The sequence below is a fragment of the Acartia tonsa genome, chromosome 6, assembly GCF_053477335.1.
Source record: "Acartia tonsa isolate MP-2025a chromosome 6, ASM5347733v1, whole genome shotgun sequence".
Classification (NCBI taxonomy): Eukaryota; Metazoa; Arthropoda; class Copepoda; order Calanoida; family Acartiidae; genus Acartia; species Acartia tonsa.
The window spans coordinates 52,746,698-52,759,448 of record NC_137265.1 but is presented as its reverse complement, the minus strand read 5'-3'; the positions used below and the strand labels follow the sequence as shown (position 1 = coordinate 52,759,448).

General features: G+C 31.6%; 1 protein-coding gene across 4 annotated transcripts in view; it reads right to left on the bottom strand.

The window, feature by feature from the left end:
- Positions 1-237: 237 nt before the first annotated feature.
- LOC145322920 (scoloptoxin SSD14-like) overlaps positions 238-12,751 on the bottom strand; it is a 31,259-nt gene continuing 18,745 nt past the window's right edge. For all 4 annotated transcript variants that reach the window (XM_080165281.1, XM_080165284.1, XM_080165282.1 and 1 more), the window contains 13 exons: positions 11,336-11,429; positions 10,008-10,080; positions 9,438-9,518; positions 9,084-9,117; positions 8,635-8,665; positions 8,207-8,292; positions 7,631-7,698; positions 7,078-7,190; positions 6,286-6,358; positions 2,792-2,887; positions 2,409-2,483; positions 762-797; positions 238-414 (listed from right to left, as the gene is read on the bottom strand). In XM_080165281.1, coding sequence (XP_080021407.1) covers positions 304-414; positions 762-797; positions 2,409-2,483; positions 2,792-2,887; positions 6,286-6,358; positions 7,078-7,190; positions 7,631-7,698; positions 8,207-8,292; positions 8,635-8,665; positions 9,084-9,117; positions 9,438-9,518; positions 10,008-10,080; positions 11,336-11,429 — 971 coding nt within the window. In that variant the 3' untranslated portion in view covers positions 238-303. The remainder of the gene's footprint in view (positions 415-761; positions 798-2,408; positions 2,484-2,791; positions 2,888-6,285; positions 6,359-7,077; positions 7,191-7,630; positions 7,699-8,206; positions 8,293-8,634; positions 8,666-9,083; positions 9,118-9,437; positions 9,519-10,007; positions 10,081-11,335; positions 11,430-12,751) is intronic.

The window sequence follows — 12,751 nt, the reverse complement described above, 5'->3', positions numbered from 1 at the left end:
TTAACTCTTTATTTTGTATATACTCAAAGATCTTAAGAGATAATTGGTGTTAAATTGATGTACATAACGGAATAAAATAACGTTTTATTAAAACTTTGGGTATAGTGTAATTTACAGTCTTATCTTCGTGTGATAACTTTTTTAAGGTTAGAAAACTTAATTAGAAGTTTTTAATATTTTAATGGCCACAAACACTCAGAAACATCTAACTACCTTAATAAATGTAGAATTATTAGTAAATCAGATTTATTTTATATAATACAAAATAATTAAAGCTAAAAATACACAAAAAAATACATAAAATCAATATCCATCTACACTGCTAGATTTTCTGTAATCCGCAACTCCCAAAAATCCGTCCTTGGTCACGGCTATCCCGTTCATTGACGATCCTGCATCTCCTCGGTCATATAACTAAATAAATGGGAATAGTTATTTATGTTGTTGAAATTTGTTATTTTTGTTGATTTTTTAAATATTTTGATAAAGTCTAAAATGCTATAATTAATACAAATTTTCTTGATTAATCAGTTATTGGATCGTACATTGGAGGGAAAAGTTTAAACAACATGTTCTCCCATTCGTCGACTTAAGTTTTTTTTTATAATATTTAGTCAAATAGATAGACAGCTCAAACAAACAGTGTCTATTTAAATGTACAGGAATTTTTAGTTATCATCAAATTATCGTCACTGACTTATCCCTTAAGATCCCTGTGTTTAAGAAAACTCTGATTCCATATTTCATTTGTAAATTATTACCTTGTGCCCTTTAGCTTCAAGGCCAGCGAGAATATCCTAAGGAAATATATATTTTAGATTTAAATTTTATAAAGTAACATGATCGATGCCTGTCTGTTTGTCTGTCTTGCAAGATCTCGCTAACCGCTGAAAAGGTTCTCTTTTACAATGTAGGGTCTCATGGGCCCCGGGAAGGTTTATAACTACTTTGGGGAGCACCTATAAAAAAATTGCTCCCCCCCCAAAAAAAAGAAGGAGAAAATTGGAGTTTTACTTTTTCTTAAAACTAAATTAAAAATGGGGGGAGATCGATATCCAAACACCCTCTCAAATCCCACCTCAATTACCCAATAGTTATTACATTGAAGTATTAAAATATTGCAAATAATTCTTCAATTGTCCTTTTCCTTCCTAGTTAAATCAAGATTGCAAAAAATACACTTTTTGCAACAAATAACGATGAAATAAAGAAAAAACTAATTGATTGGTATGATCCTTTTTTAGCGTTTGGTCTGATAGGTCCCATCCTGCATTCCATTATTTATCACTATGCATATACAGCTATGGCTTCCTTACAAAGTTTGGGGAATCAAAGGGTTAGTTGTTCTTTAGGTGTATATTACATAACTTCCGTTGAATAGGTGATGGGTTCGAATCTTGGCCCAAACCGAATAATATGAAAAGACGTTAAACATTTACCTACTGCTTATATTTATGTCAGATGCGTGACATTAATAGTGAGAAAAATTCCTTATCCCAGCGTAGCTCATCACCATACAATTGTTAGGTCTTTTAGACAGAGGTAGTGCATTCATAGGGTTGGTTGTCTGCAATAGTTGGGGTGTTTGAACCATGTGCCTTTAAACCTACTATAAAGGCCTGGCCCTACGTAGTTATCAACCGTCTCCAAATGGGTGAATTAGGTATTACTACATCCTTACTATTTACCCCTACAAGGTAGGGTGCACTTTTATATCGAGGGAAATTACCAATTGAATCAGTACTGCAATTGACATATATAATTGTGTCCTGTTATTTCCTTTAATTTATAAGAAATTGGAGTTTGTATCATGCAAAGCTTGTTTTATAAATCTTAGATTTGATTCCTCTTATATTCAAACCTTTTAAAAATTTCTAGTAGTTATCATATCGACTAAGTAATGTGATCATTTTGTTATTATAATGACGTTATTCAATAATGTGTAAGTTATTAATACATGTATTTAATGCCATATAGTTCACAAATGTTAGAACGACATGATATATCATGACTACTTTTTCAAAATAGATGTCATAATCATAAATTGTTAAATTCAGTCTGATACAAAATAAGATTAAGATAAAGTTGGCTGTAGAGTATCAGTCCAAGTTTGTTGGACAGACGTCCTGACGGCGACGAACAGTGACGTATATACCAAAATGATTGAGTATGCTACGCTTTGTCTTACCTTATCAAACTCAGATTGATAAGAAACTTGATTTTGATACAACTGGTGGTTTAGTCTTTGACAGACGTACTTCCCAAATTATAAAGTATGCTACGCGTCTTATTTTACCTCATTGAACTCAATTTGATACGAAATCTCATTTGAATAAAAATATATTGCCCATATGGACGTACTCTGACGGACATACCAAAATTACAAAGTATGCTACGCTTCTTATTACCTGATTGAACTCAGATTGATAAGAAATCTGATTTGGATACAACTGGTGGTGTAATCTCGGTGTATCAATACTATCCTACATAAAGAATACTATTTAGTCACAATACCTGCTAAATTTACTAATTATCATGTTAATATTGTCTAAAAGGTTAACTATCCCCTCACTAACTAGGTTAAAACCTACCTAAAATAATAATCATCTAGTTTTTAATGAGATCTTACTGGAAAAACATCTAATTAATTGAACATTTTAATATATTCTGCAGAGAGGTTGCGTGATTTTTTCCACATGAAAAAGTTTGATTTATTTTGTTTTTTAATTGTATATTACAAAACCTAATCTTTTATAAACTATTGTTTCTGATTTCGAAAATTTAAATTTACCTTAAGATTGTATTGTTTAAAAATCTGTAGAGACAAAGCCGTCGCAATGGCAGTTGTTATTCTCGAGCCGCCAGCCGCCCCAATACTTTCTACAACCTAAATATTTGAAGGTTTAAAGCAACCGCCAGTAATAAAGTTGTTGTCGCGATCAGCTTTCAGCCGTCACAATGGCAGTTGTTATCCTAGAACCACCAGCCGCCCTAATACTTTCAACTACCTAAATATTAGTAGGTTTGATTGAGTCGCTGGTAATACAAATGTGTAGCCGCTAGTTCATATAAAAAGCCAACAACAGACCGATAAGTAGCAAAATATCTCTAGGCGAAAAACAGTCAGAATATTAAAAAAATCCTTACACGCAAAAAAAAGTAATTGGAGGACGAGTTTAATTTTGCCCCCCTTCCCACATCTTTTATTATTAAGACTTGTAGAATATCTTTGCTGCTAAAAATATATATCAAAATAATGTAGACAAAAACATATTTCCTTGTTTGATGATAAGAATCTAAGGAAACGAGAAACCATAACAGAATTAAAATAATTACAAGAATAAAACATTTTCAAAGCAGGGGAAAAGTGTTGTAATTTCTTGTGATATATTAAGGTAGAGGTCGATAAGTTTTTGACACTATATATTTGAAAAACCTATTCAAGTATTCAACCAATTTAATAAAAGTCCCCAACAATTATAAACCAGCCAAACTTTGGGTATCTCAGTTTATTTTTATACCAATATTTCCTCCCTCCTTGGATGTTCCTTTGTTATAATTTGGTTAAATCATGATTGGCTTGTACAAAGTATCAGCATTTAAACTTTTTCACCAATAATTTTAATTTACTTGAGTAGTAATATTTTTTGATCATGATAGGGGGAAACATATAGTTGATCAGGGAAGGATGGGGACATGCGGATGTTTATAACACTAGTCCCCAAAGTCTTATAATAACGTTTTCTAATTCGTTGACTTAACAAGCTTTGGGGATGTTTTAATCACTAATTGTAATCTACAGATGGGGTAATTTTGTGAATAATCATTAAGGGTGTACATCAATTTATCGGCCCTTACCTTATCCCATTAGATCACTATTAGTTGATATTTAAAAGTGTTGAAAATATTATAAATTGATTAAATTTATGAGGAGCTTGATAAGATAATGTTGAAAAAACATGATCTCTAATTCTACCCGAGAAGAAGGAGAAAGATATGTTTTCATAAAATACACACTAATGTAATTTTCATCACGGTAAAGGGAAAACCAAGGATATAAGGGATTAGACAATTGACGATAAATAATGGTAAGCTTTGTACAACCTAATCAAGATCTAATAAAACTTCCCAAAGTTTTTAGGCCAAGTAATGAAATATCATGTTTATAAAACTTTGAGTACCAGCACAGAATGTACAGTCTCAGGGTAAATATAGTTTTAAATTGGACATTTATCCTACAGACAACCGACTTTTTGATCAAAAATATTTGAGGAAATAATAATTTAATTATTATCTAAACCTTAAACCGAATTTATCGTTGGATTGAAATTTAAGTTATCTTGCTATAATCTATCCCTCCTTCCTGAGTTACATGCATGACTCTTCAAAGAACAAAGAAAATAATATCTTATTCTCCAATAATCTATCCCCCTGCTCCCTGAGTTACAGGCATGTCTCTTCAAAGAATGGAGGGGAAGAATATTTTATCCTCAACTAATCTATCCCTCCTCCCTGAGTTACAGGCATGTCTCTTCAAAGAATGGAGGGGAAGAATATTTTATCCTCCACTAATCTATCCCTCCTCCCTGAGTTACAGGCATGTCTCTTCAAAGAATGGAGGGGAAGAATATTTTATTCTCCAATAATCTGTCCCTCCTCCCTGAGTTACAGGCATGTCTCTTTAAAGAATGGAGGGGAAGAATATTTTATCCTCCATAATCTATCCCTCCTCCCTGTGTTACAGGCATTTCCTTTCAAAGAATGGAGGGGAAGAATATTTTATCCTCTATAATCTATCCCTCCTCTCTGAGTTACAGGCATGTCTCTTCAAAGAATGGAGGGGAAGGATATTTTATCCTCCATAATCTATCCCTCCTCTCTGAGTTACAGGCATGTCTCTTCAAAGAATGGAGGGGAAGAATATTTTATCCTCCATAATAAATCCCTCCTCTCTGAGTTACAGGCATGTCTCTTCAAAGAATGGAGGGGAAGAATGTTTTATACTCCACTAATCTATCCATCCTCTCTGAGTTACAGGCATGTCTCTTCAAAGAATGGAAAATGTAATTTCCGTTTTCTAATTCTATTTTCATATTTCAGGTTTATCAGAGAATCAAGGATAGGTGAATTGGAGATAAATATAAATTGGCACATCCATAGATGGATGTATTTTGAATTTGTCACAAGTAGCCGAAGAATGATTTTAAAGATCACCTCCAATTTTTTTCTACATTTCTCCTCTTCGAAAACCAACACTTTTTACACCATTACAACAACCTTTGTCAGTAAGTTCTAACCGTGTAAGGTAACTAAATGCCCCTGTTTTTGTCCAAAGCCTTCTTCCAATCTAATTATCACTTGACATAATAGCAAATGGAATTAACTTTTGACTTCTAGAACTACAAATCAGTTTGACAAAATATTCTTTTATCTATCTTTATATCCCTGTTTTCTTTTCCTTTCTATTTCAATATTGATAGGTGTGTAATAGAAATATTTTAAGGTGTGCAGCTATTCTATAATCATTTTCCTATTCCAGTTTCTCAAGTAGGGAACATTGGATAGTTAATTAATCTCGTACCCAAAGTTTTATTAACATAATATATCAATCAAGAATTTGGTTACTTTATTTAAATCTTGATTTGGGGGTACAAACTTTAAGAGTCCATCAGTATCTTTAATTTATAGAAGGTATGATTTTGTATATCTTAAATGGGGATGTGGATAGATTTATCGTCCATGGTCTGATTACTTAACACCCCTACTTATACTGGAGATATGGACTTGATATTTAAAAAAAAAATACTTTAACTTTATGATAACATATGACAACAAGTCAACTTGCATTCGTCTCTAATTATTCAAAGTGGAACTTGATATAATCACTAGCGGCTTCGCCCCTAGCCTCTAGGGGATTTGCCCCAAGAGATGGTAAAAAAAAGTGTAAGGTGAAATTTGTAAAAAAAATAATAATAAGAAGGACCAAGGAAATCTTCCACAAAGGAAATATTCCACAAAGGAATCTTCTACAAAGGATCTAAGATATTTCTTACAAAAAAAAAAAATGGGGTGGATTTTTTTTTGTTTTTGGGGGGGTTGGGGGTGTCCCACCCTCCAAGAAAATAGCTTAAAACCACCACAGGACCAATAGGTAGATACCCTGAAGAGTAGAATCCGATCGGTTCAGTGGTTACCGAGATCTTAAGGGACGGACGGACAGACAGACGGACAGACATCGTTCTACTTTGTATTATAGATTCGATTTAAATAGTTCAATGTGCTTACCTTATTATCTGCATCCAAAATAATAGTAGGAGACATTGAAGACATTGGTCTTTTTCCAGGAGCGGCATAGTTACTAAAACACAAATTATATTAAGACTTTGTTGTATTTTCCATTTTAAGGACAATGTCTTTGCAGAGCTATTTTTCTGTCTTCTATTTTCTTATTCCAATACAAATATTCAACAAACAAAAAAACGCAAAAAATGTATGATCATTATTAAAATCTTGAAAGAAGCAAAATACAAAAAATCAATATATTTGAAAACGAAATAACAGAAAGCGTACGGACATGCTAATATGTAACTATATGGCTTTTTTGCTTAGGTCAGGTTAAAACTTTTGGCCCCTCAGGGTTAGGGACCATCGTATTGATTAGGCATAGAAAAATAGAATAACAACCTCTTAACTTATTGTCTATCTATTTATATAGTGAGGGGTGTATCCTGGGGGGTTTCAGTGCTCGAAAGGCACTTTAAGGGAAATCACCAAATAAACATACATTGTTAAAATGTCAATATATAAACAAAATTGCACAAAGCTAGACAAAATTAAATTTCTTTACACACTAACAAAAAAGAAAATAAAGTTTTAATACCATTTTACTACCTTAATATTCGATTTTAAAAAAATACTAACACAGGATAAGAAAATGGAATAGTCCAATTTGTAGTATCTAAGGGGAAAGTGGAAAAGGAAATTATGGAATAGCCCAAAAAAAATATTTACCTAGGGGAAGGTGGAGATCAAACCAATAATTATTTTATAATGGAATAGCCCAAAAATAATATTTACCTAGGAGAAGGTGGGAGATCGAAACCATTGCTGAAGCCAGGATAAGAAAAATCGTCCATTTGATCATTTAGTATAATTCCTGTTGATTTAGATAATAGGCTGGCACCAAATTCCTAAATGGATTGATATACATACTAATATTATGTAGAAAAGTAGATATATAGATAGATAGATTTATAAAAAGATAGTTTGATAAATAAATAGGTAGATAGATTTGCACATTTAATGTATCTTTGACTTCAGAGTTGTATTTAATGAAACAAAAAAACACCTTTAATAAGCTTTAATAAAATAGTTAATCTAGATATTTATAAATTTTTCAATAAATAAATAGTTAGATATATATATTGAATTAATAGATATATACATGAAAGATAAATTGATTAGATTGATAGATGGGAAGAAGGTTACTTCAGCCTTCCAAAGAAAAATTTACTCTAAAAATTTACCCACCTCCTATTTTTTAACTTAAATTTTAAAACCCCTTTACTTCTCTTTTAAGGGGATTTAGAGGCGTCTAGATGAGCAGCCGTTTCAATAAATATATAGATACCTGGTTTACAGTGCTAGTGACTGCTACGGCATCACCCGACTCAGAAATAACAGTCACATGAGATGTTCCTATACAAAAGTTGTATGGAGATTTAAACCATCCAAAGGATTAAATCTAAAAATAAAATAGCCTAAAACCTATGTGAAGCTTTACTGAAAAGGAGAACTACATCAGTTCTGAAATTATTGAAATCTTAAGCTTCAGATGAAAAACATGATAATAGTTTGTATGTAATTAATACTTTAATTTGTATACATATGATGAAGTAAGCAAAACAAGGGTATTTATTTACATAGATAGCGCAGTAACTTGGATAAATAATAAAAAAGAACAGTAAAATGTAATACAGAAATAATATTGTAGAGAATGGGATGCTCTAATAGTATATTTTATTTTTAAAACAAAATTATTAAGGACATAAAATAGATGTGATTTGATGCAAAAAGAGCAATATACTGTGTAAACAAGATAGTTTAATGAAATATCATTACTGTTACTTAAGGACGTTCAGTTGTACCTTCATAAATTAACTGCTTCAATAAAACTATATAATTGTCCTATTAACTTAAAACTTACCATGATCTTCAGGTATGATAAAATTTCCTCCGTAAACATTTAAATCTTCATACGTTGATTCATCTTGAATTTTGTCAGCTATTGATCTACATTTTTAAGAAAAAGTTGGAAATATTTCAATAGAAATTCCTAGGCTTGCCTTTTAAAAAACAACTCCGAGACAAAAACAAAAAAAAAACTCCGAGGCGAAACCCATGGAATTTTATTAATATAGACACATTATTTGTAAAAATGAAAACTATATAAAGTGTGCTGTTATACTGATTAATCCAAAAAAAGAACAGATTAAGACAAACTGAATTTTCTTATGGTGTATTGAGAAAGTGACCTAGAATCTATTTCTTATGTCGGTCAGAAACACAGACGTAAGGATAATCCTCTTAAACGATAGCTACGCTACTTTAAGATATTTTTAATTTAGAGTTTACCTTGCCCAGGGCATAGATGTCATCATTTCAACTAAAATAATATATGCAAATAAGAAGGAATTTATGTAAAAATTTGTTTTTTTATCAATAGAAATGTTTTGAGAAAATAATTATTAAATGATAAATCTATATAATAAAGTAACAGGATCCGTGTTTGTCTATCTGTTTGTCTAACCGCTGAACCGATCGGGTTCTGCTTAACAGGGTAGCTTCTCACAGGTCCCGGCAAGGTTTATGACTATTTTCGGGGAGGGTATCACCACCCTCCCAAGAGAAATCACAATACAATCATTTTGTTTTGCCTAAAGAGACTTTAACGCAACATAGCAAGGTACCGTAGAGACTTGAAAGCAACATAGATAGGTATCGTATTATTTTAAAAAACAAACATTTAAAGTGCCACTAGAGGCCACTATTTGAGTAGCCGCTAGTTTTACATAAAAATCTACCTGTTTCTTCAATAAGCTCCTGAAATTTTTCATCCTAATTTTAAATAGTTATTAATTACAATTTTCAAACTTTTAATACTATAGATACCATACGTTACATATATATAGATTTGATTGGCTACTAAGGTGAGTGTCAAATCATTTCAACTACTAACTGTAATCTACAGAAGTAGTTATTTTGTTATCAGCATTTGGGATGTATATCAATTCATCGGCTATTGTCTTTCCTTTAAGATATCTGCTATATTTACTGTTATAAATATCTGCTATAAGTAAAACTAAAGAGTCTAATGCTGACTTCATAAATAGTTTTATGTTGATTTAATAACTTCAAGAAAGTAAGTGTTTACTTACATTGGGATCTCCCAGAAGTGTTCTTTTAGCATAGGCAAACTTGAATGCCTCCACCAAGCGATGATAGAATAACAAATCATCCTAAAATAATTAAAATTAGATGTACCAAAAAAAAACGTATTTTGATACTTATACGTTTGGTTAAGTAAGGGTTTGAAGAGCCTGGCATGAATAGTACCCCTTAGAGATCGGAGCCCAGATAGAGGCTATAAACATATTTAAAAAAATATAAATGGGGGAAGCAGGCCACATTTACTAAAATTGGGGCTCGGCAGCAGCGCGTCATTAGCCTGTGATCCTCAGGGAAATAACCTTTTACAATTTTAAATATCAGCTGGAAGTCAAATCTTGAACAAGAACTAAAAAGCAGGTTTTATATTTGACGCTTCAAATTATTGAATATTAATGGTTGTCTTATTTCTTGTTAAGATGTCTAATTAATGTTCTGTTTTACCTTTATACTCTGTATAAATTTTTTAGTGTCCACACTTTTGAACCAAAATTGTAGCTATTTTGGATAAAAGCCAATTAATTTTTATTTTTTTTGTACCTTAAGATAGCTAAAATTACCTGATGATCAGGAAACTGATCCATAATGTTTACAATTGATAGAAGAACTGCTCCGCTGCCAGGAGGTGGCACACTGTAAGAAATAATATAAATTATTTCATCAAACAGTAGACAAACATAATCTATTTATTAGTGGCTGCAACTCTAGCAACTACAGGAGGACAGGATAAATAGCATAAAACCGCACCACTATATTTATACAGCTTCCCCTAAAAGTTATATAAATTTTCCGAGATCTTAAGCTTCAGACAAAAAAAAGCTTACTACTTTAGATTATAGGAGGATAACACTAGATGTACACTGAGACACAATAATCCTACCAAATGTAAAAGTAATTACTTGAAGTCGAAGATCAATATTTACAAAAACAAGGATGACAACATCCATAAGTAGCGAAGCCCAAAAATTCATGGATGGGAATACGGTTGTTTTCTTAAAACGACAGGAAATTCATTTTTTATATCCTTACCTTAAAAGTTTGGAAAATCGGACTATATATGTACATAAGAGAAATGGAAAAATAGGGAAAAAATTAAAAATAGCAAAAAACCTGCAAAAAGCCAGTTTGACTGTCATGGTTGTTTTCTTTAAACGACAGGAAACTTAATTTTGATATCTATAACTGAAAAAATTTTCGAAATCGGACCATAAACACCTTAGATATGGAGAAAAATGTGAAAAATACAAAAATAGCCTAAAACCTGTTTAAAGGTAGTCTGACTGTCATAGTTGTTTTAATGACAGAAAATTTAATTTGGATTTCTATAACTGACAAAATTTTGGAAATCGGACCATAAACACCAAAGATATGCAGAAAAATGTGAAAAATACAAAAATAGCCTAAATCATGCTAAAAAGCGGTCCGACCGCCATTGATGTTTTATAGTTAATTGTGCTCCTTACTAATAGGAATGTTGTCAAAAAATTTCAGCATTCTATCTTTTACAAGAGCTGAGTAAATCCCATTTCCCCCATAGCGTTACGGACTTACTGACTGACGGACGGACTGACTGACGGACAGACAAAGTGAATTATAGAGTAGCTTCGCTACTAAAAATTTAAATGCTATAATTTCCTTTATTAAGCTATGAGAAATGAAATTCACATATCTTATATAGGTGACTAATAACTGTGTATATTATAATATATGTATTTAATGAAAAAGAATACATATTAATTAACAAAGTGGTCGGAAAATTCCTACTTTGAGTGTCTATTGATCCATATAAGATTTTGATTGCTTACCCGTTTTTTAAAAAAATTGAAGCACATATACATACATACTTTTGAATAGATTTGTGCATTTTTTTCATATAAATTAAAATTACCTGTAAATTGTAAGATTATTCTTCAATGTAGTTTTAACAGGATCTGACCATTTTACCGAATAATTAGACAAATCTTCTAGGCTTAAAATTCCTCCTATAATTAAAACCAAAATTTAGGACTGTTCTTTATTCAAATAATTTGAAAAGTATCTAATAAAATCCTTCTAATAAAGAAACAGGATGTCTGTCTGTGCGTATGTTTGTACAGAAGGATCTCGCTAATCGTTCAACCGATCAGGTTCTCCTTTACAGGGTAGCTTTACATAGGTTGCCCCCCCCCACAAACAAAAAATCCCATTAATTTTTTTTTTACTTTTTCTTTTTAAATCTAAAAGAAGAAATTGGGTTATCAAATTAAACTCCTCCCTCCTCAAGTGCACATAGAGGCCTCTAGGGGCGTAGCCGCTAGTTATGTATAAAATATAGTGTTTGAAACGTTTACAAACAACCTAATAAACCAACCAATTAAAATTCAGTAAAGTCCCCAAAGTTGGTCAACGAATAAGAAAACGTTATTATAAAACTTTAGGAACTAGTGTAATAAACAGCTCATTTTCCCCTCTCTTTCTCTGAAAATATTTCATCTATGTTTTAATAAATGATGCATGTTTTGATATGTGTACTTTTGATTTCACTTAATTATTGATTGTTATCATGATTAACTTTTCTTAATCTTTGCGTGTTATTTCCGCATGTATTCTTGTTAATTAATAAACATGAATGTAGGTCAGGTATCTTAAGGGATAAGACAATGAACGATACATTTATTTACATGCCCAGCTATGATAAACTCTCTAAACTATGGATTAAAACTCTCATTAAAAAGTTAGGAAATTGGTAGTTTGATCCAACTTATCAAAATTAAAGTACTTAATTTTTGAGAAAAAGTGTTTGAGTACCAATTTCCTTTCCTTCCTCAACAAAAAAGACCCCACAATCAGAAAAGAATATTGCCCCTAGAGGCTAGGGGCGCAGCTACTATTTACATAAAATGTCCACACTTGTTAAGATGTTGTAACAAGATGTCCAGGTTGGGTAAAATTGAATAACAAAACTTTAAAAACTTTACACTTTCAAATATTCAATTTACAAACAATGGCAATTGTTGTAAGGATACTATGTGTAAGTTGGAAGGGAGGGATGGGACATTGGACTGAAAATCACAGTGGTACCCATAGTTTGATAACCACATTATCTGATCCTCATGGAGGAATGGATACTGATATTGCCCTATAAATAAAACTAGTACCATATTTTTTATAACTTTTCTTTATCATATTTGCTGGCTATAAACTTTGGGTACTTTTATAAAATTTTGATTAATTGATTCGTTTTAGTATTGTTCAAAATTTTCAACCAAATGATTATCATTCATAGAAGGGAAGTTTTGTTTATCATCAATGAGGATGTATATCA